General features: G+C 36.7%; 4 protein-coding genes across 5 annotated transcripts in view; 3 read left to right on the forward strand and 1 right to left on the reverse strand.

The window, feature by feature from the left end:
- Positions 1 to 12653, reverse strand: part of fyco1a (FYVE and coiled-coil domain autophagy adaptor 1a) — a 30979-nt gene extending 18326 nt beyond the window's left edge. Inside the window, exons 1-7 of the mRNA XM_084428805.1 lie at positions 12575 to 12653; positions 11076 to 11185; positions 10571 to 10677; positions 8180 to 8305; positions 6932 to 7038; positions 715 to 858; positions 392 to 485 (exon numbers count right to left, since the gene is read on the reverse strand). Coding sequence (XP_084284931.1) covers positions 392 to 485; positions 715 to 858; positions 6932 to 7038; positions 8180 to 8305; positions 10571 to 10677; positions 11076 to 11136 — 639 coding nt within the window. The 5' untranslated portion in view covers positions 11137 to 11185; positions 12575 to 12653. The remainder of the gene's footprint in view (positions 1 to 391; positions 486 to 714; positions 859 to 6931; positions 7039 to 8179; positions 8306 to 10570; positions 10678 to 11075; positions 11186 to 12574) is intronic.
- A 1235-nt stretch (positions 12654 to 13888) lies between these two features.
- Positions 13889 to 15966, forward strand: xcr1a.1 (chemokine (C motif) receptor 1a, duplicate 1). Of its 2 annotated transcripts, none has more exons than XM_084428826.1 (2): positions 13889 to 14013; positions 14206 to 15966. In XM_084428826.1, exon 2 carries the CDS (start codon positions 14212 to 14214, stop codon positions 15217 to 15219), a length of 1008 nt encoding a protein of 335 aa, XP_084284952.1. In that variant the 5' UTR covers positions 13889 to 14013; positions 14206 to 14211; the 3' UTR covers positions 15220 to 15966. The 2 variants fall into 2 exon arrangements, with proteins under 2 accessions (XP_084284952.1, XP_084284951.1); XM_084428825.1 differs by having other exon boundaries at positions 13898 to 14013; positions 14158 to 15966.
- A 2732-nt stretch (positions 15967 to 18698) lies between these two features.
- LOC311302775 (chemokine XC receptor 1-like) lies at positions 18699 to 20192 on the forward strand. Its single transcript, XM_084428827.1, has 2 exons — positions 18699 to 18761; positions 19048 to 20192. Exon 2 carries the CDS (start codon positions 19062 to 19064, stop codon positions 20001 to 20003), a length of 942 nt encoding a protein of 313 aa, XP_084284953.1. The 5' UTR covers positions 18699 to 18761; positions 19048 to 19061; the 3' UTR covers positions 20004 to 20192.
- A 670-nt stretch (positions 20193 to 20862) lies between these two features.
- Positions 20863 to 22054, forward strand: LOC311302777 (chemokine XC receptor 1-like). The gene is made up of 2 exons (XM_084428829.1): positions 20863 to 20980; positions 21097 to 22054. Exon 2 carries the CDS (start codon positions 21105 to 21107, stop codon positions 22035 to 22037), a length of 933 nt encoding a protein of 310 aa, XP_084284955.1. The 5' UTR covers positions 20863 to 20980; positions 21097 to 21104; the 3' UTR covers positions 22038 to 22054.
- The last annotated feature ends 2729 nt before the right edge of the window (positions 22055 to 24783 follow it).

Genomic DNA, 24783 nt, shown 5'->3' on the forward strand with positions numbered 1-24783 from the left:
TAGACAAACAATGCCATCTACTGGATATAAAACAGTGGTGTGAATGATACATGAAAAATAATAAATATATAATACATGTAATATACTTAATTTTAATCAATATTTTTTAATGGTTACACTTTATTTTAAGGTATCATTGTTACAGTTTAATTATATATTTAAATACGGAGTAATATTACTTAACAACATGTACTTACTATAGGGTTAGGGTAAGATTAGGGTTTGGTTGAGGGTTAGTTGCATGTAATTATGCATAATTTACTGTTATTACTATGGTAAGTATATGGTATATTAATTTGTAATTAATACAATTAATATATTTGTATAATGCATGAATTTGAACTTTTATTTTACTTAAAGCTACAGGGACATACTATTGATGTGCTGGTACCTGTGAGTATGTGCTGGCCAGACTGTTGATGCTGGAACTACGACTCGGTGGTTTCCACATGTGACTGGGAGAGCTAGTCATTCCCAGTGTCCTCCTGTGACACATTTTTTAGTCAACTTTAAATGAACTGAAATGAACATCAATCAGATTATTAAAACACATTCACACACATACTATTTCCAGTCATGGCAAATGGACTATAAATACCACATGGCAAATGGACTATACATTAGCAGCATTATATGTTTGCCAGTGTGTTTGTGTTAGTCTACTGTTGATGTTATATTTATATAATAAATTGCAAAATTACAGCGTGCTCTTACCTTGCAAAAGTGGGCCATTCTGAATCAAGGTCATGACCCCTGGATGCCACATCAAATTGAACATCATTGAGCTCATAGAGGTAATTAATAATGTCCACACTGAGATGGGGTTTGAGAAATGGACTCCGGGAATTATACCAGTCACTGCAGAAAAACATTTTAAAAAAGGCTTTCATGTCCAACTCAAGTCTAACATACTAAATGGCATGAGAAATAAGAATTATGGCATCCCAAATCATATTACATTGGAAATTGAAAGATGCTTAGATGGTTCACTATTCAAAGTAGATTTGAGAATGCACATTCTTGTATGTATTTATAGCTATTACCCACAACAACCTCTTGCACAACAGATGCATAGTAGATTATGGACAGTTCTCAGTTGACTTTTTTATAAATATTAGTACCTGACGCGCAAATGCAAACAGTGTACAAATAAGAGGTCTGTTTTAAAGGGACTGTGTGTAGGAATTTCTCCCATCTAGTGGTGAAACTGTATTTTGCATTCAAACGAATAATGCTCTCCAGCGCCTCACTTTTTCAAATGCGCGTTGCATCTACGGTAGCCCTTATGTACCAAAAAGCTATGACAGGATGTCTTATAATAGCACTTCGAGTTTTTCTTCGGGTGAACAGGTTTGTTATTTAAAACAAACTGAAACTTGAAACAACGAAAAAAAGAATGTTACAGTATGAATTACTGACTGTGAAAAACATTAACTATGGTAATTAGTAGTAATCCCTTCTTTACTCGTTATATTTTTTGAAGTACGTGCATTGTTAGATATCGTCATCATCAGAGCCTTCTCTAACCTTACTTTACTCAATAGCTGCTATTCATCAAAGAGCCTGTTTAACTTTTAACTATAAATCTTCTACTGTCTATATAATAAAGTACACAACCAAGCAATGAAAAAAAAAGCTTGTAATTAAGACCGTAACATTGACTTACCTGTCGAGAAGAAAGCAGGCAACTTCAGCATCTCTTTTGAAAGCTTTCTCCTGCATTAGCTATCCCTAACCCTTGTTTTTGTAATCTCCGGTCACGTTTCCTTTTACGGTCTATTTTGGACTTTTCGATGACGAGAACTCCTTATCCTGTGACTCAGCATATGTATGAATGAACGGTGTATAACCGTGCAGTGCAGCCTTTTAAACTTGCCGCGGCAGTGACAAGCGCCTCTCACTGCTCTGCTCCTCCGCTTCTGCTGGCTTCAGTCACGTGACGCTGGCTCTGAACGAAAACGCGTTGTGGAAACACGTTGGCCTAGTACTTTTTGTCCCTCTCTGCTATTATAGTTTTTCAAGATGGCGGAACTACATGGAAGCCTCCGTGGACCTACCCGTCCCATGTATATAAAGATAATAAATTCTTCGTTTACGAGGATTAGTCTGATCATTGGCAGAGGTATTTGTATACCATTGAGGGCATATTTATTAATAAAAATATTGATTTTAGATAATAAAATACCTAAAAAGCTACACATAGTCCCTTTAAAAAAATGAAAAAATTTGTTTAAAAAATTCACATGTTGTCATACTAATAAAGTATGTATCACCAGCATAGTACATACATAGTTTTAAGTGCAAAGTAGACACATTTGAACAGGAATGCAGCCTTAATCATAGATCCCCAAAGAGGAATGCATTGGAAATAAGTGTCACAATTTCTTACAGGTTTAGTGCAAACTTTTAAGCTAGCAAAAATGACATTGTACTGGCCATATTAATTCAGTCACGCCATGGGCTATCGTGCCATTTGCTCATCACAAATGCCGCATACTCAAAATAAGGAAGTTCACAATAAGCAGGCATACACATGAGTAGAACACACCCATTAACCCTGAGTAAATGTAATGTTGTTTCTTAAAACAGGGAAGCTAATTTTAAGAAGTAAAACTATGTGGGAAGCATTTTCAGTATTGTTTCTAATGAATTAATCTGTGATGTAAATAGTACTTGTAACTAGAACAAGCGGAAATGAGTTTTTGCCTTTTTTGGTTTAGATTGTGAACCTGCCATATTTAACTATTCATACCTCTACACTGAAGCCACAACAAAATTTTCCCTAATCACTCAAATTCAGCATGAAAACTTTGTGTTTTTGCTCAATTTTAGCATTCACATGTTTGATATGGGCAGCCGAATTCTGGACAATTAAGGCCGTTTGATTACATTTTTTAACTTCCATACAAAATATTAATTTTCAAATGACCATTTTAATGAATTATAAAGTAACAGATTTAATTGACTATACATTGAATTAATTACTAGATATTAACAATGTGCATAAACATTGAAGTATTTTTATTTATTGCATGCTTATGTATGTCATTAGTTGATAATGTTTGTATTATTAAGATTGCTTTTACTATTTTAAGCAATCTGATCTACTTTTAATGTCGCAGTATAAAATAAAGGCTATTATTAATTATTTGTTTATTAGTTATTATTTATTATTATTATAATTAATATGAAAAAAAATAAACTTCAGTAAAAAAAAAATCTGTAAAATAAACAGATTTATTCTTTTAAGAAGACTTGCAACTTCTTAATTCTGTAATCCTATTATATAATATTTTACACAAATAAAGAAATTGTTAAAAATATGAATAAAAAGGAAGTAAACCACACAACAGTGCAATCTGTGTGCACCGGGGAAGTGGTAGTGCTAATAGGTACTGCTAAATGTACATACAATACACTATGAACATAACATGAATAAGACATAGCGGCCAACTGGATATAAGTGCACCATAGTTTGAAATCAAGGATTTCAAGTTTGTTGATTGTGTGTGTCCAGTGACAGCTGAACTCTGTCCGCATCTGATTCGCACAGCTTACACACATTTTTAAACAGGCTACAAATGCACTCTTCATAAGATCTAACAGCAACATTCACCAAAACTTGCACGGTTTGTGAAACTAAATGTTTATTAGATATTTGTTTGAATTATATAAATGCATTCTCGCTGAATGCTGGTGGTAGATAAAGTTTTATAACAATAGTTTTTTCGCATAATAATTCATTAGACAACTGTTAAACAGAGACAGTAAGCTAATGAAGACGAAGAATGGGAGCTCGGATGCTCAGGCGCTGACGTTCTCAGTGTTTTAAAAAATAAAATAAAAGTCCTGCTTTTGACACATCAGCCAAACAGAAAAAAGTACTGGCAGATAACACTGGTCTGCAGCTAAACTGCTTCTGAAATAAGTGTAGGCAAACTTTACAAATTCTGGGTCACTGAGCATGAAAATAATACTCAAAATTGTTGATTGGCTCTAGTTTTTAAGATATGCTATTGGGTCAGTATAGGACCTTTGACATGGGAATGGCAGAGAATAAGTGAGTAATAAAGGGAGGGGATCTCAATTTAAACCAGAAATGACTCAAATACATCTATAAATGGGTTTGGACCAAGACAATGAATGATGCAATCTGATGCTGGTAATTCATCATGCATCATATTATTTATAGAAGTCATGCATGATACAATCATAACAACACTTACATTACCCTGCTGTACGAATTGCCCTACGTCAGCTCTAGAAATCATGCAGCAGGGGTGCAAAACTCAGTTCCTGGAGGGCCACAGCCCTGTAGAGTTTATTTCCAACCCTGCTCCAACATACACACCTGAAAGACTTGATGAGCTGGATCAGGTGTGTATAATTAGGGTTGAAGCTAAACTCTGCAGGGCTGTGGCCCTCCAGGAACTGAGTTTGACACCCCGTCATACAGTATCGTGCTCTTACTTGTTTGATTTTGCAAAGGGACAAATTTCTGTTTAGCCAAAGTGCGCAGAGATGCCTCGTACTTGTGTGAACAGTGCAGATAACTTCAAATGGAGCCCATCATTGCCGGACGGTGACAAGAGATGCTCCATTTACAAGCCGAGAAGCTCTGAGTAGACCCTGAATAGGACTAAACTATGAACATAACAGCTTTCATTTAAAATTAAATTTTATATAACCCTTTTGCTGATTTTTTAAATGTTACATAAGCAGGTGAAAAGTGAAAGGTACACAATATACATAGAATATGCAAATATATTGGAAACAGTAGCCAATCAGTTGTTTTAATTGTCATATTTGAATTCAGCACATCAAAATACATAATTTTGGTGCCCGATTTATTAACAGCGTACTAAAGACACGCAGGGAAAGATTTGCGCTGAAAAGGCGTGGACATTGTTATTTTTGCCGCTGACCATATTTGATATGCATTTGTAGGAGTTTCCCTTTCAGACTCAAAAGTTATGGGAGGAGAGTTTTTAAATAAAAAATTAATAAAAATTTATATTAGTTAATCTGGCCCTTTATCTCTGAAGCAGACGACTTCTAAAAAATTGTAGACCAGTGTAATTAAAAATCGCCAAATATTGGCATTGGCGATATATTGGTCGACCACTATAAACTATAGCCCTGTATTTATATTTTTTCATACACCTACATGTAGAAATACTGCATGGAGACAACGCGTTTAATTTTCTTCAGGAAAGAAAAAAACTAAACATTTAAAAAATATATAAATATAATTTGATAATTTCAAAAGGACATTTCATGTATGTAAGATTTGCAGCTCAAAGGATTGATTAAGGCATAATACACTAGTGTGTTTTTGTTTTAACACGGCGTTATAAAATGAAAAAGATCTTCATCCATACTGGCGTTTCTACTGCGTTTCAGAAAAGATCTCCGTCCACACTACACGACCGAAAACGCATGTCACATGACCATTCACACACACTGGGCATGAGCGTAGTGTGACGTTTGCTCTAATAATAGCTTGCCTCTTGCGCATGTAGGCAGCTGCAGTATTATAAAATGCAGAGTTTAACTGCACAATGGCTGCTAAAAAGGACAGCAAAGTCAGCAAAGCTCCATGTTATTGTGTTTACACGGTCGTCGAAGCTGCTCTGTTACAGAGAGAGTCTGCTCTGGTCTGTTATTATTATCGGGTTAGTAGAAAAAGAAAAAGCAGATACTTTTGAGTGTGTAGCAGAAGAGTAGACAAGCTTTGGGACATCATTCAACTGCGTCTTTAACAGTTGCTCTCTGTCGCATCCTGTCACCGTAAACTGGCCTGTCAATCATCTTGTCACAGTTAAAATCCTCCACATTTCATTTCCTACCGTATCGGAGAGAAACGCAGAGGCACGTTGATCTGCAGTCGCAGGTCTTTCACGCGGAGACTCTCCTCATATTAATGCATAATGATGCATTTAAAAGTTAAAGGGATATTTCACCGCTGGAAAGATGAATGTGTATTTAAATTGGGTCATTTATGTAGTAGAAATGTGAAATTATTTTAGAAGTTGGTGCCTTCTAGACTGAGAAAAGACAGAAAATGTATTTTTGGCTCATGTGGATGAAAGAAATCCCAGAATGCACTTGCTTCGCTGCCCTACGAGGCCACTCCTAAGCCACGCCTACCGGTTACAGAGGGCAGTATCGGAAGAAATGATACAACTAGGCTACTAGCTGCCTCGAAACTGAAAAGACGCCGTTTTATCGTGAGATTCCCCGATGGGCGGGTTGAACACATGCGGAACGAGCTCCTCCTACTGGCTGTCGTCTCTCGCCTCTGGACAGAAAAGCCTCCGATGACGCTAAATGACGACTTTTGTGTCATCAGAGGTTTTTTTCCAGACACACCATACAGAAATCTCTCGTCTCACGGGGACATGAGGGAGGGAAGCACGGCCATACGAAAATACTGCCGGGTTTCTACTGATGCAAAGCTTAATGCTAATCGGTGAAGTATCCCTTTAATGGCCAAATGGATCTTTATAAAAGTCCACATTGTTATTGCAGATAACACGGATAACATTAAATAAATATATTTTTTATCAGGTTAAGCTTTAAATCAAACCGTTATCTAAACCTCTCACCGTCGGTCGTGCATATCCACCATGTTTTGTAGTTTTTTAACACTTTTTACTCATGTTTGTGGTTCTGAGCTGGATCCTCCTCCGAAGCGCAATGGGTTATGGGCAATATTAGCTGTTATAGTGAGCACGGATACACACTTCGAAAATCCACCGGAAATAGTAGGCCATCCGGGGACTTCCGGCATATGCTCTGTTCAACGCACTATGCTTTGGGACACACTTATTTTAATCTCACATACTGTTTAGGATGGATAGTATGGACATCGAGACACAGGGCATGTTTGTGAAGAAAGGTGGCAGGTGAGCTGAAAGTGAAGTGTTACCTGGTGACCCTGAGGTTCATGAGGCACTGCTGGAGTGTGTCAGCCAGTCGCTGATGCACGAGTGAGTAACGGATAAACGCTCTGCCTTTACCCAGAGACGTCTTCAGCTGAGACAGAGAAAGAACAAAGCATTCACCATCACTATTAGTATCAAGTGGCCCAAAAACATATCTGACACCATTAGACACTTTTAGGAGTGGACTTTTTTTACATTTCCTGAAGAAAACATCAGTGATGTTGCCCATACCAAACTCACAATTATGATGCAAGGATGTTCTGAGTGGTTGCCAAGAGTTTGCTACGATGTTTTGGGTGATTTCGAAGTGATTGCTGCTTATATTTAAGGCATTAATTATTGCTTTTCGAATGACAGTATTTTCATCACTTGAACTGATGGATGTTTGTCTTTCTGTGTAGCATTATTGCAACCACACAGACTATAACCAGTAACTTCTTGGACAAAGCTTAAAAATTCACCCACTTACTGTTACATCGAATCTGAGTGTGAAAATTTAGCTATTCTGCGAACGAAACTAGCCACAACACAAGAGGAAGAAGCTGGTCGACTCTGTGGCTGAGTTCAGTGTTAAGACAATACAGGTGAATCTGATTGAGGACAATATCAGTCAGAAGTCACACGGAAGTGGTACTATTATAAAGAACATGGCATTTTTATCAGCATATAATACGGGCAAACAAAGAAGAACCTCATCAATAGCACCACTAAAATCTTTTATATTTCGATGAGAAAACGGAACTGTACAAAGCCGATAGGAAGGTTTGTTTAACCAAAAGGTGCGTGTCTACAGGTATACTTCTACAACACATAATAACAAAGGCACAGGTAACCGATGACATTGACATTTACCACTTAAACAAAAAAAAGTGTATATTTTAGATGTTATAAAGTTAATCACTTTTTTTGTGTGAACTGAATCACTTTCAGTTGACTACAAAAAGTCATATAGTGTGACAAATTATTTAGTCTCTCAAATAATTTGAGATTACATTAATTTGTGATTATTATAAATGAGTAATTATTATTTAATAATTAACACATTTTTATATATATAATAATAGTAATAAAAAGAAATAACATTAATAGTAATTATTATTATTATTGCTGTTGTTGTCAATATTGATATTAATTCAGAAATTATATAAAAATGTTTTTAGATGCAATATAGCATATCACGCAGATTAATGCTGCTCAAATGCTTGTCAGAAGTGAATGAGACAGATGTTTACCTCTGGAATTGATTTAACAAAGCGGATTCCATCATTTGCTCCTTTGATTTTGGCCAGGCAGTCGCTGAAATAGTCCCAGTAGTCTTTTCTGGACCCCAGAAATGTTGTTTTCTCCTTCTGGTCAAACTGAGCAAGATAAAAATAGCAAAACACTTCAGATAAATGACAGAGACACATCTTCAAAGAAGTTCAAATGGAAAAATGTCATCTGAGATCTCATCTAGCTGGAGTAGGGCCTTTGAGTATATCCATATGGGCCGCTTCACACCTGGGATTAACATCGGTTGTGGGTGATCAAATCCCAAGTGATAAGGAGAAACAATTGCTATTTCCACCTGATATTAACATGCATCACATGTGATCACTTGTGTTTGGGTTTAATCAAAGTGAGAGTTAATACAATCTGTCACTGCACGTTGCACCAGAAAGTCAGACTTTTGGTGCCGACTTGACTTCAATCTCACTACAAAAGCATAATTTCAGTGCACAATTCTGCAAACTGTACAATTATGACTGACAACGTTTTTTTTACTTTTAAATCCACACATACCAGTAAAGTTCTAAACCCTTATTTTAGCACAATGATTGATTGACAGGTGAGTATGTGGTCATTTTTTGTTGATCAGACAAAACTTGAACTGATTTGACCTGAAAGATGACACCACTGTTTTTTGCAGAGCTGCTTAATAGCAAATTTGACAAATTTTGCAACATCGACACTTACTGACCGGAATCAACATTGAACTGACTCATGAATAACGGCACTTTTGTCTTCTGTAAAGGCTGCTTTTAGCTGAATTGTACTTGTTTCATAATTGATGACCTACACACAGTTATGGAACTTAAAGGAACAGTTCACCCCAAAATTAAAATGATCCCATAATTTATTGGTGTTTGCGCCATTATTCACGCTAATTTGCGCCGCTCTTGGAAGATTGCCATCCTAAATCTATATGACTTTCTTCTTTTTTTTCCCGGTAAAAATCACAATCGTAGTAATATTAAATGTAAAACCTGGCTCTTCCCAGCTTTATAATGGCATTGGATAGTTTTTGAAGCTCTAGCAAGCGCATCCATCAATCATGAAAGTTTTCCATACAACTCCAGTGGGTTAATAAAGGCCTTCTGAAGTGAAACGATGCATTACTATAAGATAAATATCCATATTTAAAACTTTATAAACTATAATTACAGGCTTCCGGCAACGGATGTACGCGCGTTCACGAGAGTTGAGTTCCGGTGGAAGGGTGACCTCTGACCTGACGCATGACGGTCACGTGGTTTGGCATTGTTATTTTCCAACATCCAACATTTTTTGATGTTTTTGTACTGTATTGAACTGTCCACCTAAAATACATGTTTGATGAAAGGGATGAGGATGAAAGAGGAAGGGAATATATATATATATATATATGTAGATATATATATATATATATATATATATATATACATACAGTGCTATGCATAAGTTTAGACACCCATGCTAAAGTTGACTAAAAAGAGGAATAAAAAATCATCTTTTGGAAATTGAACTTAATGCCTTAATTAAAAAAGTTAGGAAAAATCCAACCTTTAAGGACACCAATTTTCTTTGTGAATGAATAATGTATCGTAAATAAATAAATGTTCTTCCTTAAAATACAGGGTGCATAAGTCTGGACACCGCTATGTTAAATTCCCATAGAGGCAGGCAGATTTGTATTTTTAAAGGCCAGTTACTTCATGGATCCAGGATACTATGCATCCTGATAAAGTTCCCTTGGCCTTTGGAATTAAAATAGCCCCACATCATCACATAGCCTTCACCATACCTAGAGATTGGCATGGTTTTATTTCAGTTAGCCTAATGGCTGGTTTGATTTGCATTGAGAGATGATCTTATGGAAAGTACTCCATGCCAATCTCTAGGTATCTTAGATACCGGCGCAATATAAATAAAGGTGACTTGACTTGACTTGATCAAGAGGATGCATGAGAATTTAGACAACAAGGGCCAGATTTAAGCCAAATAAGCACCTGGTTTAAGACATACTTTTTGGGGGCAGTACATAATGGTGTAAATACCAGTAAACTGACGAGCGCAAACCTTAGTAAATCAACTTTCAGGATTCATTTAAATACTCTCCTTCCATGAACTTTGCATCTGAAAGGGAAACTCCTACAAATGAATATAAAATATGGTCAGCCGCAAAAATAACTGTCCACGCTGTGTTCACTGTGTGTCTTTAGTAAATCCTGACAGTTTCTTAACAACAAAAGTGTGTTTGCGCGGGCGCAAGCTGTTAGTAAATCTGGCCCCAAACGCAACGTGGCCTCATACATACGGACTACTTTGAGCGATCGGTTAGGGAGCTCGTCTACACTTGTTTGCTGCGTCTATATGTCTCTGACCTGAAGCAGGTACTCCAGTTTGTAGGAAAACTTGTGCAGGTTGGAGCTGTCATCTGTAATGGGCTCGCCATTCTCTTTATACTCCTTTGCCAGTTCTGACACAGCATCTATAAGAAAAGACCATTTAACAAGTATGACCACCAAAATTACATAAAGACATTTTAAAACAACTACAGAGCAATACACTGTAGTTAACAATGATCACAAACAACAAAAACCCCATTTTATAGTCATTTTACAAAGGTTGAAGAAGAGGTTTTTTTCTCCTTCTTAAGTCCCTTTTGGTTATAATTACTCCACGCGCCTTTCATCCACCTCAGGAACTGAAACGGCACACATGAGGGATGAACTCTGATACGCAGGTCTCTCTCGTTTTGCATTTCTCTCCCCGTGTTGAAAGCCAGCGCCCTGTAAATGGCAATTGCACGTGCTCCACCATGGACCACCGCTTTACTCTCTAAACAATAGCTCTGCCTCTTTCATGAAGGCAAACACACATCCGTACCGTGCAGATCTCTGATAATCCTTTGGATCTGGCCCTCCCCGACTGCAGCACCAGCGGCCATGGTCTGACTAGCTTCCTGACAACGGGTTCAAGAGGTCATCTGTAGTCTGCTGAGTAAAAGAGTCACAGTGATAAAGGATAACTAGCATTTGACATGCACATTATATTTATTTAAGCATGATATATCGGTCATATCAGTGGTGTTTGCGAAGTCAAAGCATCACTACTAGTGCTCAAACTGGCCAAAGCTGTAGAATACACATATTTTTTGTTAATGCCAAAATTTCTCTTATTAAAATGAAGAAATGTACAATATCGTGAAGAGTGACAGCAATCAAAAGGTGTGTGTCTACAGGTATGCTTCTACAACACATAATAAAAAAGGCACAGGTAACCGATGACATTGACATTTACCACTTAAAACAAAAACATTTGTATGCGTATGCAACCAAAAGTGTATATTTTAGATGTTATAAAGTTAATCACCTTTTTTGTGTGAACTAAATCAACTGAATCACTTTCAGTTGACTACAAAAAGTCAATATGGTGTGACAAATTATTTATTAACAGTACAAATATTTAATGTAGTGTCTCAATTCATTTGAGATTACATTCATTTGAGATTATTTTATTCTAATTATAAATGAGTAATTATTCAATGTACAATATCGTGAAGAGTCAAGAACTTTACTATAAACGCTTAGGCTAAATACAGAGGCATCTATCAGCTCTCCTGAATATAAAGTACCGTATATGGTAAACTTTAACGATATAAAATAGAAAAAAGGTAAGTTTGTCATACAAAGCTTTTCAATAAAGGAACTACTACAAGCCATACGTCAAACCAACTTCTCGAATCTATTCACAGCTGATTTAAACAGTAATTTAGCTGAAGATTCTGAGAAACAAAATAATAAGAATAACAGCAATTACCAAACTTGCCAGGCATTTATAATTAGACAGCGTGTGTGTGTGTGTGGTTGTATAATACAGTATATAATGACTACCCAGAATTGTGAATATCAAGTTATCATCACACAAGACATTTAACCCCTCCGAGTGGATTAGATAAAAGACCTTCGAGAGGAACAATTACATGTATATTTACTATACAGTATTGTGCGATTATACAATAACAACAACACTAGAAACAACTGCTTTTGAAATGTAAACAAGCATCAGTGTTCGCGTTCTTTCGGTTCTTTCACACGTTCCTTTAACTTAAACTGTATTGTTTTCATTCAAATCAAAGAGTTCTTTGGAACCGCGTCTGCTGTTGCCATAGAAACTAGGCATATAAAAGAAGAACGAACAGAAGTTTCAATAGTTCAGTCAACAATTCCAAGGCGTCAACATCCAGTCACGCGCAGTAAAATATGTCAGAACATTTATTCCGAATAAAGGCTGCTTCAGACTGAAGTCAACCTGTATGTGTTACAGCTGGAAGTTTGGTAAATCTGTGATGAAAGTCTTGAAAGTGATAAAAGAAGCTGACATACTTGGACTTTTGTGAGAATCCGGGAAGAACATTTCCACTTGTTGTTATTATAATACAACCTTGCTAGTATTTTGATTGACAGAACTTTCCGCCACTGAGGGCGGGATTCAGAGCCGAGATAATTTTTTATTGGACCACTGACTATAGCCCCGCCCAACAAGTTTGGTTACGCGAAAAAGAGCAGTTCGTCGTTGAAATGTGCTTTTTAAAACTATAACTAAAAACAGATTAATTATAATATATGTTATAATTAATCTGTTTTTGATTTTAAATAAGCACATTTCCACGACGAACAGCTCTCTCTCTCTCTCTCTCTCTCTCTCTCTCTCTCTCTCTCTCTCTCTCTCTCGCTATATAGTCTATCTATAGTCAGTGGTCCAATACAATATATATATATATATATATATATATATATATATATATATATATATATATATATATACTGACTATAGACCCGCCCACAAGTTTGGTTAAGCGATAAAGAGCTGTTCGTCTTAGAAATGTGCTTTTTAAAACTAAAAACAGATTAATTATAATATATATTAAACAGATTAATTATTATAGCCTATATGTTATAATTAATCTGTTTTTGATTTTAAACAAGCACATTTGCACGACGAACAGCTCTCTCTCGCTCTCGCTCTCTCTCTCTCTCTCTCTCTCTGGTCCAATACAATATATATAGCCTACTGACTATAGACCCGGCCACAAGTTTGGTTAAGCGAAAAAGTGCTGTTCGTCTTAGAAATGTGCTTTTTAAAAGTAAAAAAAACAGATTAATAATAATATATATTAAACAGATTAATTATTATATGTTATAATTAATCTGGTTTTGATTTTAAACAAGCACATTTGCACGACGAACAGCTCTCTCTCTCTCTCTCTCTCTCTCTCTCTCGCTCTCTCTCTCTCTCTCTCTCTCTCTCTCTCTCTCTCTCTCTATATATATAGTCTAGTCAGTGGTCCAATACAATATATACTGACTATAGACCCGCCCACAAGTTTGGTTAAGCGAAAAAGAGCTGTTCGTCTTAGAAATGTGCTTTTTAAAACTAAAAACAGATTAATTGTAATATATATAAACAGATTAATTATTATATGTGTTATAATTAATCTGTTTTTGATTAATTTGATTTTAAACAAGCACATTTCCACGACGAACAGCTCTCTCTCTCTCTTGAGTGACAATTTGAGTGAAAAAAAATGTGTGTAGGCCTACTATTTGAGTACTATTAGAGTATAGGCCTACTATTAGAAAGAGGAAGAGTCTCCGCATCCGGTTACCTATAAATTCAGAAAAGTTCACACCTCTTCCACATTTGATCTGCTCAGCTGTCTTGACGATATACTCAACACAAAAAATAAAGGGGGCAATGCTTTTATTTCATATCAAATAAGTTTGATTCCATTTAGTTAGAGAAGAGACAGTAGAAAGAGCAGGTAAGGACTAAATGTCAGGCTGTATTTAGTATTTTCTCACTGGAATACATTTAGCTAAATTGAGTCATATGAATTCATTTTCTTCTGTTCTTTTGTCCTAATGAAAAGACATATTTTATTAATGTTTGAGTGTATTTTCCACAGAAAACAGTAAAGAACTGAACCTGGACAAATCTAATCTGACTGAAGTAGTTTGTGATGTTGCAGAACAACATGACTACAGTGGATCCTGACTACTATGCTAGTGACTATGGAGACGAGATGTGTCGCAAAGATGAAGTGGTGAAAGTTGGATCCATTCTCATTCCGCTCTTCTTCTCATTAGTGGTTGTGTTAAGCTGCATTGGTAACATCCTTGTTCTGGTCATTCTGGCACTTTATGAGAGTCTCAAATCCCTGACCAACGTGTTCATCCTCAATTTGGCTCTGTCAGATCTGCTGTTCACTTTTGGACTTCCATTCTGGGCCTCGTACTTCATCTGGGGTTGGACGTTTGGAGATATTGGCTGTAAAGCGGTGAAGTTTCTGTTCTACGTTGGCTTTTACAGCAGCGTGTTGTTCTTAACTCTCATGACCATTCAGCGTTACATGGCAGTGGTTCATCCTCTGTCTGACTGGGAGAAATGCAGAGGCTTTTCAGTCGCTCCCATCATCGTTTGGTTCCTGAGCGGAGCGGTTTCACTGCTCGGATCATGTAATAGCAAGGTTATAACACATTTAAATATTACATACTGTGAATATGACAGTGTTGAAATTAAATCTGGAATTGCTTATTTTCAAAATGCTTTTTTCTTCTTTGCATTTCTAATCATGGGTTTTTGCTATGGCAGAATGCTTCAAACAATTACAAAATCTCGGACCAATAAGAGACACAAGACCGTTAGACTAATATTCTGCATTGCACTGGTGTTTTTTATTGGTTGGGCTCCATATAACATTGTTATGTTCTTAAAATCTTTGACCGATCATACAATCCATCCATTTACAGACTGTGCAGTAAGCATTAGACTTGACTATGCCTATTATGCTTGCAGAATGTTAGCTTTTACACACTGTTGCTTGAACCCTGTGTTTTACGTTTTTATTGGCGTAAAGTTCAGGAATCATCTAAAACTGATTCTGCAGAAGATCTTTAAAAAAAAAAAAAAACTCGCTTTCAGTCAAGCCAGATTGGCAAAAAATATATCGCAGGGTTCAATGTACTAAGAGAAAACTCAAGTACTTTTAGCGAATGTTCTGAACCAACAATGAGTTCTAAGATGATGTGAATTGTGAATGATGTACATGCACTTTTAAAAAGAATGGTTCCAACGCTAGGTTTTTGCACAGATGCCATAGAAGAACCGGTTTTGGTTCCCCAAAATACCTTTCTGTGATCAGTCAGTACTTACTTTAATTTTCTCTTAGTGTGAAGAACGTTTTAGTAACCTAAAGAACCTTTCAATGGAAAGGTTCCATTGATGTTAAAGGTTCTTCATGGAACCGATAAAAAATTTTTTAAGAGTGTAAAGATTCATTGCACAGCTACTGCCAACATCATTACAATTGTATGCACGATTACAATAAAAAAAATGAATTAAATGTTGCCACTTGGCAGGAAAATTCCTCTCTCTACCAAGCAGCAAAAGCCTTCAGTTTTGAGAAAATCATGTTTTAAATTCTTTAAGTTCTTCCTTTTTGTGGTTGAAGTTTTCATTTCATTCAAGGTCATATAAAAATATAACTGGAAGTACGTAATGGAAGAACCAATGACAAATGTTACATTTTCCTTCAAGTGTCGTCATTAAAGCAGAACTTATTTTCATGTGAAATTAAATTATATCTGTATACCTTTTATTTACTGTATGTGTAAATTTTTTTTTACTGTATTTGTGTTTACATTACATTATTTCTTTCATGTTTTTGTCACTGCTTGTATGGTATAAATTAAATGAATAATGTACAGTAAAAGTACAGAATGAGTCCAGTCCAGTTTGTGAAGCATCTGCCCCTCACTCTTAAAAATAAAGGTCCTTTATTGGCATCTATAGTGACATGAAACCCTTCCATTACACAAAAGGTTCTTTATAGTGGAAAAAGTTTTTTTAGACTTTTAAAATGTTCTTAACACTGTGATAAAATGGTCCAAGAACTGTTCACTGAATTACTATCATATTATGCACAGCAAAAAATATGCAATAGGTTTCACATCCACTCTCAGGTTCATTACCTCAAATTATGTTTATTGAACATGTTGTTTCTTTTCTCCAGCAAAGAAATAATAGGGAAAATGTGTCTAAAATCTAAAATAAAGCATGCAGTCAGTGTCACGGTTTGTTTCCACAATGAGACTGGGGTCCACAGGGGAATGGGAGGAAGAGTCAATGGGGCAATGGGAGGAAGAGTCCATGGGGGAATGGGAGGAAGAGTCCACAGGGGAATGAGAGGAAGAACCATGAGGGAATGGCAAGAAGAGTCCACAGGAGAATGGGAGGAAGAGTCCATTGGTGAATGGGAGAATGAGTCCATGGGGGGATGGGAGGAAGAGTCCACAGGGGAATGGGAGGAATAGTCCATAGGGGAATGGGAAGAAGAGTCCACAGGAGAATGGGAGGAAGAGTCCATTGGTGAATGGGAGGAAGAGTCCATGGGGGATGGGAGGAAGAGTCCATGGGCAATAGGAGGAAGAGTCCATTGGTGAATGGGAGGAAGAGTCCATGGGGGGATGGGAGGAAGAGTCCATGGGCAATAGGAGGAAGAGTCCATTGATGAATGGGAGGAAGAGTCCACAGGGGAATGGGAGGAATAGTCCATGGGGGAATGGGAAGAAGAGTCCACAGGAGAATGGGAGGAAGAGTCCATTGGTGAATGAGAGGAAGAGTCCATGGGGGGATGGGAGGAAGAGTCCATGGGCAATAGGAGGAAGAGTCCATTGGTGAATGGGAGGAAGAGTCCATGGGGGGATGGGAGGAAGAGTCCATGGGCAATAGGAGGAAGAGTCCATTGATGAATGGGAGGAAGAGACCACTGATGAATGGGAGGAAGAGTCCATGGGGCAATGAGAGGAAGGGTCCATTGGGCAATTGGAGGAAGAGTCCATGGGGCAATGAGAGGAAGGGTCCATTGGGCAATTGGAGGAAGAGTCCACAGGTGAATGAGAGGAAGAGTCCATGGGGCAATGGGAGGAAGGGTCCAATGGGCAATTGGAGGAAGAGTCCACAGGTGAATGAGAGGAAGGGTCCATTGAGCAATTGGAGGAAGAGTCCACAGGTGAATGGGAGGAAGGGTCCATGGGGCAATGAGAGGAAGGGTCCACGGGGCAATGGGAGGAAGTGTCCATGGGGCAATGGGAGGAAGGGTCCATTGGGCAATTGGAGGAAGAGTCCACAGGTGAATGAGAGGAAGGGTCCATGGGGCAATGGGAGGAAGAGTCCATGGTGCAATGAGAGGAAGGGTCCATGGGGCAATGCGAGGAAGAGTCCATGGGGCAATGAGAGGAAGGGTCCATGGGGCAATGCGAGGAAGAGTCCATGGGGCAATGAGAGGAAGGGTCCATGGGGCAATGGGAGGAAGAGTCCACAGGCCCAACGCCCAACATAAAACCAAAACACCAAAAGTTCAGGAGAGTGATGGAGTGGAGGCGGTCTTGGGGAGGGATGGAGGGCCAGGCCCATGAATGAATGAATGAATGAATGAATGAATGAATGAATGAATGAATGAATGAATGAATGAATGAATGAATGAATGAATGAATGAATGAATGAATGAATGAATGAATGAATGAATGAATGACATGTTGGGCCTGGGCCGTGGAGTGTGGGTGGCACTAGCAGTACAGGGGGCCATGGCGGATCGGCCTCCGCTGCCCCGCCCAGGGAGTGGCAGCGGACAGCGGAGTGCTCTGGCGTGGCGGCAGCCAACAGTGGCAACAGGAAACAATCCTTGACAAAAACACATGGCAAACATGAGGACTTAAATACACAAAAGACTAATGCCTGAACAAGACACACATGTGCACAATGAAACAATGAACCAATGACAACATGACAGCACAGAACACATGGCAGGATCACATGAGGGCCAGGGAATCACATGACAAGACCTGAAACATGACTGACATGAAACGTGAATCAAAAACCAAAACAACCTGTGACAATAAGTATAAAAATCTTACATAATCTCATATTAATTTAAAGTTTGTTAATGAGCTGTGTAATAAAAAAAAACATAATCAAACCATAAAATAAATTAAAACAAATGAATGAATTAAAACTACATCCATAAAATGATCCCATGATGGGAACTCCTAAAAGGTTTTATATAAGAAGCACCTGACAGAAGCCTGCTTTTCTTCTGAGTGTATTACATTTGTTGTATGCCTGTAATTACAAATGGGTTAAAGATGAACGGTTACTTCAGTTGTAAAGATCTCAAAGCCACTTCAGCTTCCTCTGTGTAGATGAGATGAAAGGATCTAGAGGCTGAGGTTTGAGGGAGGATGCATGTCGACAGAACAATCATGCTGCTCTTTTTAATACACTGATAAGATACATTCTTCTAACTTGGTTATTTTAGGTGATCTAAACAAGAACATTTCACATCACAATTATCACATGATGATATGTACGTCTTGAGACATACTGCTTCATGTGACCATGGATGTACAAAGTTCATGAAATTCCAGTTAATTTTATACTAGATATTGTTGTGGTAATGTGCTGTTCTGATCATCATTGTGCACTACAAGATCCATATCATCAAGAATTCAGGTAGGTCATGCCTTGTTTAGCATTTGACTAGGTTACTCGAGTTAAACTGACTTGTATAACTTCTTTTTCCTCTTATGAAAACGCAGAGATTGCATTAATGACTCTTCATACACATCCTCTACTGTAAAAAAAAAAGAAAAGAAATTCAGTGTAACACCAATTCTTTGTAATTATTTAAAAAATGTACATGCAGTTTCTTAGTAAAAATAGTTTCCAAGTATTTTTTATTTATTTTTTAGCATACAACGAGCAAAAAAATGAACCTTGACAAATTGGATCTTGTCAGTTTGTGATTGCAGGATGAACATGACTGATGAGAACACAATGGACAGTGACTACTATGACTTGTACTATGAAGACCAGATGTGTAAGAAAGATGAAGTGGTGAAAGTTGGATCCATTCTCATTCCGCTCTTCTTCTCATTAGTGGTTGTGTTAAGCTGCATTGGTAACATCCTTGTTCTGGTCATTCTGGCGCTCTACAAGAACATCAAATCCCTGACCAACGTGTTCATTCTCAATTTGGCTCTATCAAATCTGCTGTTCACTTTTGGACTTCCATTCTGGGCCTCGTACTTCATCTGGGGTTGGACGTTTGGAGATATTGGCTGTAAAGCGGTGAAGTTTCTGTTCTATGTTGGCTTTTACAGCAGCGTGTTGTTCTTAACTCTCATGACCATTCAGCGTTACATGGCCGTGGTTCATCCTCTGTCTGACTGGGAGAAATGGAGAGGCTTTTCAGTCGCTCCCTTCATCGTTTGGATCCTGAGCGGAGCGGTTTCACTTCTCGGTTCACTTCATAGCAAAGTTATACCACATTTTAATAATGCATACTGTGAATATGACAGTGTTGAAATGAAATCTGGCATTGCTTATTTTCAAAATGCTTTCTTCTGCATTGCATTTCTAATCATGGGTTTTTGCTATGGCAGAATGCTTCGGACAATAACAAAAAAACGCAAGACTGTTAGACTAACATTTGTTATTGTGCTCGTGTTTTTTATTGGTTGGGCTCCATATAACATTGTTATGTTCTTGAAATCTTTGACTGATCAGAATATACATCCGTTCACAGACTGTACAGTAAGCATTAGACTCGACTATGCATATTATGCTTGCCGAATGTTAGCTTTTACACACTGTTGCTTAAACCCAGTCTTTTTAGTTTTTGTAGATGCAAGGTTCCGTAATAACTTGCGAGCAATTCCAAGGAGGGTCTTATGTAAAGATTTAAGTCTATGAATAATGTGCTTTGTTTTACTTGGCAAGATAATACTTGAGTCGTCAGAAAACAAGCATTAAAGAAGATTGAAGAATCTGGCTGCAGATTGGATCAAATTATCGTTATGAAACATTAAACAAAACCTTGCTATTTTTTTTGTTTAAAAGCATGTTTTGAGTACGGCATGTTCTGAATAAAGTGTTTGTGAATTTCTCAAATACTCTCACGTGAACTTACTGTAAAAGAAAACGCATGAGAACTGTATGTGATTGTGCAATGAAATTACCAAAGTTACGACTGGAAAATGACATTTTCTTCTTTCACGTGACAAAGCGTAAATCAATGTGGTCTGTGGAAGGAAGCACAGCATCATCACTGACCTACATAAACAGGAAAATGGAAGATTTGAGATCATGAACTCATTTTTTATGCATTTACTTTTTTATGTTCATAACAAAACAATATTGCAGCCTATACCCTGTACATGAGATCCCTGCAACCAAAATCATCTTCATAAAAACAACATACTTCAACAACTTTTTAAATGAACATAACCATGACATAAATGCATGATTTGAAAAACAATTACAAAAAAGCAGCTGTCAAGCATTTTTATCAACTATTTACTGACATTAATCATGCAAATTCAATCCTGCTGTTGATTCAAAAGCAATAGCCAGAACTATGCGGCCTTTGAATTATGCCGTTTTACTTCTTAACATGGAAATAAAGTGAATAATACGAAGACCATTATAAACCAACAGTTTCGAAACGCCCATTAACTGGCAACTACCCTAAAATGTGTTACTAAGGAATTGCTGCAACACTGAAAAAAGCAACAATTAACTTTCATTGTGTAAGTGATACTTTCATTTCATGTTTGAGGTGAAGGGGAATGGCTGAACCCTTTTTTAACCCTCCCATTCATCATAATAATCCTCAAAGATCCCCGTTCATTTAGCCAGGAGTCATTAGTCCTAACAGGACTGAAATTAAGGTAAGAAATATTATTATAATAAGATAAGATTATTCTTTATTATATCTTGCATATCTTTTTTTATTAAGTAAACAACTACAATGAATTCTAACAACAAAATTAACATTATCAAACAGAGAACATCATGACTGAAGACTATACATCTTCTGATTATGATGTACTACCAGATGACCAACTATGTCGCAAAGAGGAGGTGGTGAAAGTCGGATCCATTGTTATTCCAGTTTTTTTCACTCTACTGGTTGTGTTTAGTTGCATTGGTAACCTGCTGGTTCTGGTCATCCTGGTGCTGTACGAGAAGTTTCGATCCGTGATAAACATCCTGATCCTCAATTTGGCTCTGTCAGATCTGCTGTTCACTTTTGGACTTCCATTCTGGGCCTCGTACTTCATCTGGGGTTGGACGTTTGGAGATATTGGCTGTAAAGCGGTGAAGTTTCTGTTCTACGTTGGCTTTTACAGCAGCGTGTTGTTCTTAACTCTCATGACCATTCAGCGTTACATGGCAGTGGTTCATCCTCTGTCTGACTGGGAGAAATGGAGAGGCTTTTCAGTCGCTCCCTTCATCATTTGGATCCTGAGTGGAACGGCTGCACTGTTAGTCTCACTAAGAAGCAAAGTCTTGGAACACGATAATAAGATTTACTGTGAATTTGACAGTATTACAGTAAAACATGTCGCAGTTTATTTACAAAGCATTTTTTTCTTGATTGCATTTTGCATCATGGGATTTTGCCATTTCAGGATGTTTATGACAATAAGGCAGGCCCGAACAAGGCTACGAAACAAGACTATCAAACTAATATTCTGCATCGGCCTGATGTTCTTCATCGGATGGGCTCCGTACAACATTGTGATGCTCTTGAGAATTTTCCAGGATTATGGTTTAACTCCATTTACAGTCTGTAGGGTATCCATTCATCTTGATTATGCATTTTACGCTTGCCGACTGTTGGCTTTTTCACACTGCTGCTTAAACCCAGTGCTTTATGCTTTAATTGGAGAAAAATTCCAGAAACATTTACGGATGATACTGAAGAAAATGTGTCCAAAATAAAGCAATTCTGCTCTACCCTGACAAGAATTGCATATTTATTTTCTATTTATTGTGTTTGTTAAAAGCAAGAATTCTAACAATGTACATTACATCTTACACTACAGTTCAAAAGTTCCAAAAGATCAAGGAAATTAATTATTTTACTCATCAAGGACGCATTAAACACATCAAAAGTGACCGTAAAGAAAGACATTTATAAAGTTACAAAATACTTAGGTTTCAAATAAGGGCTGCTTTTATAACATTTTACTCAAAGAATCCTGAACAAATATTCACAAAAACATCAAGCAGCTGTTTTCAACATTTCTGAAGGATATTAGAATGAGGTTACACTTTATTTTAATGGTCCACTTTAGACGTTTTATTGACTATAAGTAACTTTGCAACTACATGTCAACTAATATGGGGCGCCGTTTGTAAAGCGGCTCACGCTGTAAATAACAGCAACATTTTGTCATATTTAGCTTCAAACAACGTCAAAAATTTATAACAGTTTTTTAAACAGTCACTTTTTAGCACATTTACAACAATATTTGTCAACTTAGAGATATTTTAAATAGTTAAATCTAAATATTAAATGTAAAATCTAAATGTTAAATCTAAATGTAAAATCTAAATCTAAATGTTAAATCTAAATGTTAAATCTAAATCTAAATCTAAATGTTAAATCTAAATGTTAAATCTAAATGTAAAATCTAAATCTAAATGTTAAATCTAAATCTAAATCTAAATCTTAAATCTAAATGTTAAATCTAAATCTAAATCTAAATGTTAAATCTAAATGTAAAATCTAAATCTAAATCTAAATCTTAAATCTAAATGTTAAATCTAAATGTTAAATCTAAATGTTAAATCTAAATGTTAAATCTAAATCTAAATATTAAATCTAAATATTAAATCTAAATGTTAAATCTAAATCTAAATGTTAAATCTAAATCTAAATGTTAAATCTAAATGTAAAATCTAAATCTAAATGTAAAATCTAAATCTAAATCTAAATGTTAAATCTAAATCTAAATCTAAATCTAAATCTAAATGTTAAATCTAAATCTAAATCTAAATGTTAAATCTAAATGTTAAATCTAAATGTTAAATCTAAATCTAAATGTTAAATCTAAATATTAAATCTAAATCTAAATCTAAATGTTAAATCTAAATCTAAATGTTAAATCTAATGTTAAATCTAAATCTAAATCTAAATGTGAAATCTAAATATTAAATCTAAATCTAAATCTAAATGTTGAATCTAAATCCGTTTACCGGCATTTTTAATTTGCATATTAGTTAAATATTTAGTTTCACCAGAAACATTTAGATTCAACATTTAGATTTAGATTCAGATTTAACATTTAGATTTAGATTTAGCATTTAGATTTAACATTTAACATTTAACATTTAGGTGTAACATTTAATATTTAGATTTAACATTTAGATTTAGATTTAGCATTTAGATTTAACATTTAACATTTAGGTGTAACATTTAATATTTAGATTTAACTATTTAAAATATCTCTAAGTTGACAAATATTGTTGTAAATGTGCTAAAAAAGTGACCGTCAAAAATTCATACCAGTTTTTTAAACATTTTTTGAAGCTAAATGTGACAAAATGTTGCTGTTATTTTCAGCGTGAGCCGCTTTACAAACGGCGCCCCATAAACTAACTCTAGGTGTTAGGATTCAGGTTAGTAAAATATGTTGACATAGTTGCAAAATTAGGCTGCTTGAGTCAGTAGAATGTCTTTTCAGCGACGATCAAAATAAAGAGTTAGGGGATTTACAGAAATGGAGCAAGCGGTAAGTATTTGTGATGATTATGAAGGCCAGTAGCCTATGGAAAAGCTGATAAAGACAAAAGCTAAGTTTACATTTAAGTCTTCACGTCACGGTTACTTTTGTACGTGAGCAGCTTTCTCTACCGTGAACGAGATCGGTGAATAAAAGTGTAAATCTGAGATAGTAGACATGATCTAGGTTGTTTAGTTTCTTTAACTTTATATCGCACCTCTGTGCTGCAGTACTGGGGGTTTCCTCAATATGACATAGGCTACTCCAGGATTCTCCTGCCGTCAGGAGTCAGGACGCTTAAAGTAACTTAATGGACGGTAAAGGCAAAGCAGATTGACTCAGCATATAAACGTAACGCGCAAAGTTTAACGCTAAGCATTTCCCAGTGAAATAGGCTACTGGTTGGCCTCATTCACACATTTAGGGACCGTCTCTAAAGTTACATATGACATGGGTCTCCAGGTTTCAATAGCATTTGTATAAGAACCAAGGGGGTAATGTTTCAGAAAAAACTGAAGCTTCCCCGGGGGCCGCCATTGATTAGCGGACCCTCACCTGCTGTTAGCATTCCATTGACTCCCATTCATTTTGGCGTCACTTTGACAGCAAATAACTTTACATCTGAGGCGTTTAAAGACTCCATTTGACCATTATTTATTTCTAAAGAAACACGAAAATGTATAAAAGGCTCCATTACCTTGTATCTTACGTTATGGCCCCGTAGAAGCAGTTTTTGTAAAAATAGGCTAACGATTGCATCATAACCACGCGACTCTCTGTCGCACAGTAGCGAAATGACCGTATGGACAGGAGGAGAAGCTCGCGCGCAATCGGGGGGACGTGACAAAATAATTAATCAGAATACTTAGCAAAAGTTGCTCCTGCTCCTAGCTCATGGACACCTCCTACTCACACTCTCCGTCTCTGCAAGTTTCGGAAGGGAATGATTCAGATTTCTC

This window comes from Rutilus rutilus (genome assembly GCF_951802725.1).
Source record: "Rutilus rutilus genome assembly, chromosome: 13".
Lineage (NCBI taxonomy): Eukaryota > Metazoa > Chordata > Actinopteri > Cypriniformes > Leuciscidae > Rutilus > Rutilus rutilus.

What these genes read in the sequence shown, in the direction of transcription:
- xcr1a.1 (XM_084428826.1), top strand. Translation starts at nt 14,212, where the DNA reads ATGTTGCAGAACAACATGACTACAGTGGATCCTGACTACTATGCTAGT.
- LOC311302775 (XM_084428827.1), top strand. Translation starts at nt 19,062, where the DNA reads ATGAACATGACTGATGAGAACACAATGGACAGTGACTACTATGACTTG.
- LOC311302777 (XM_084428829.1), top strand. Translation starts at nt 21,105, where the DNA reads ATGACTGAAGACTATACATCTTCTGATTATGATGTACTACCAGATGAC.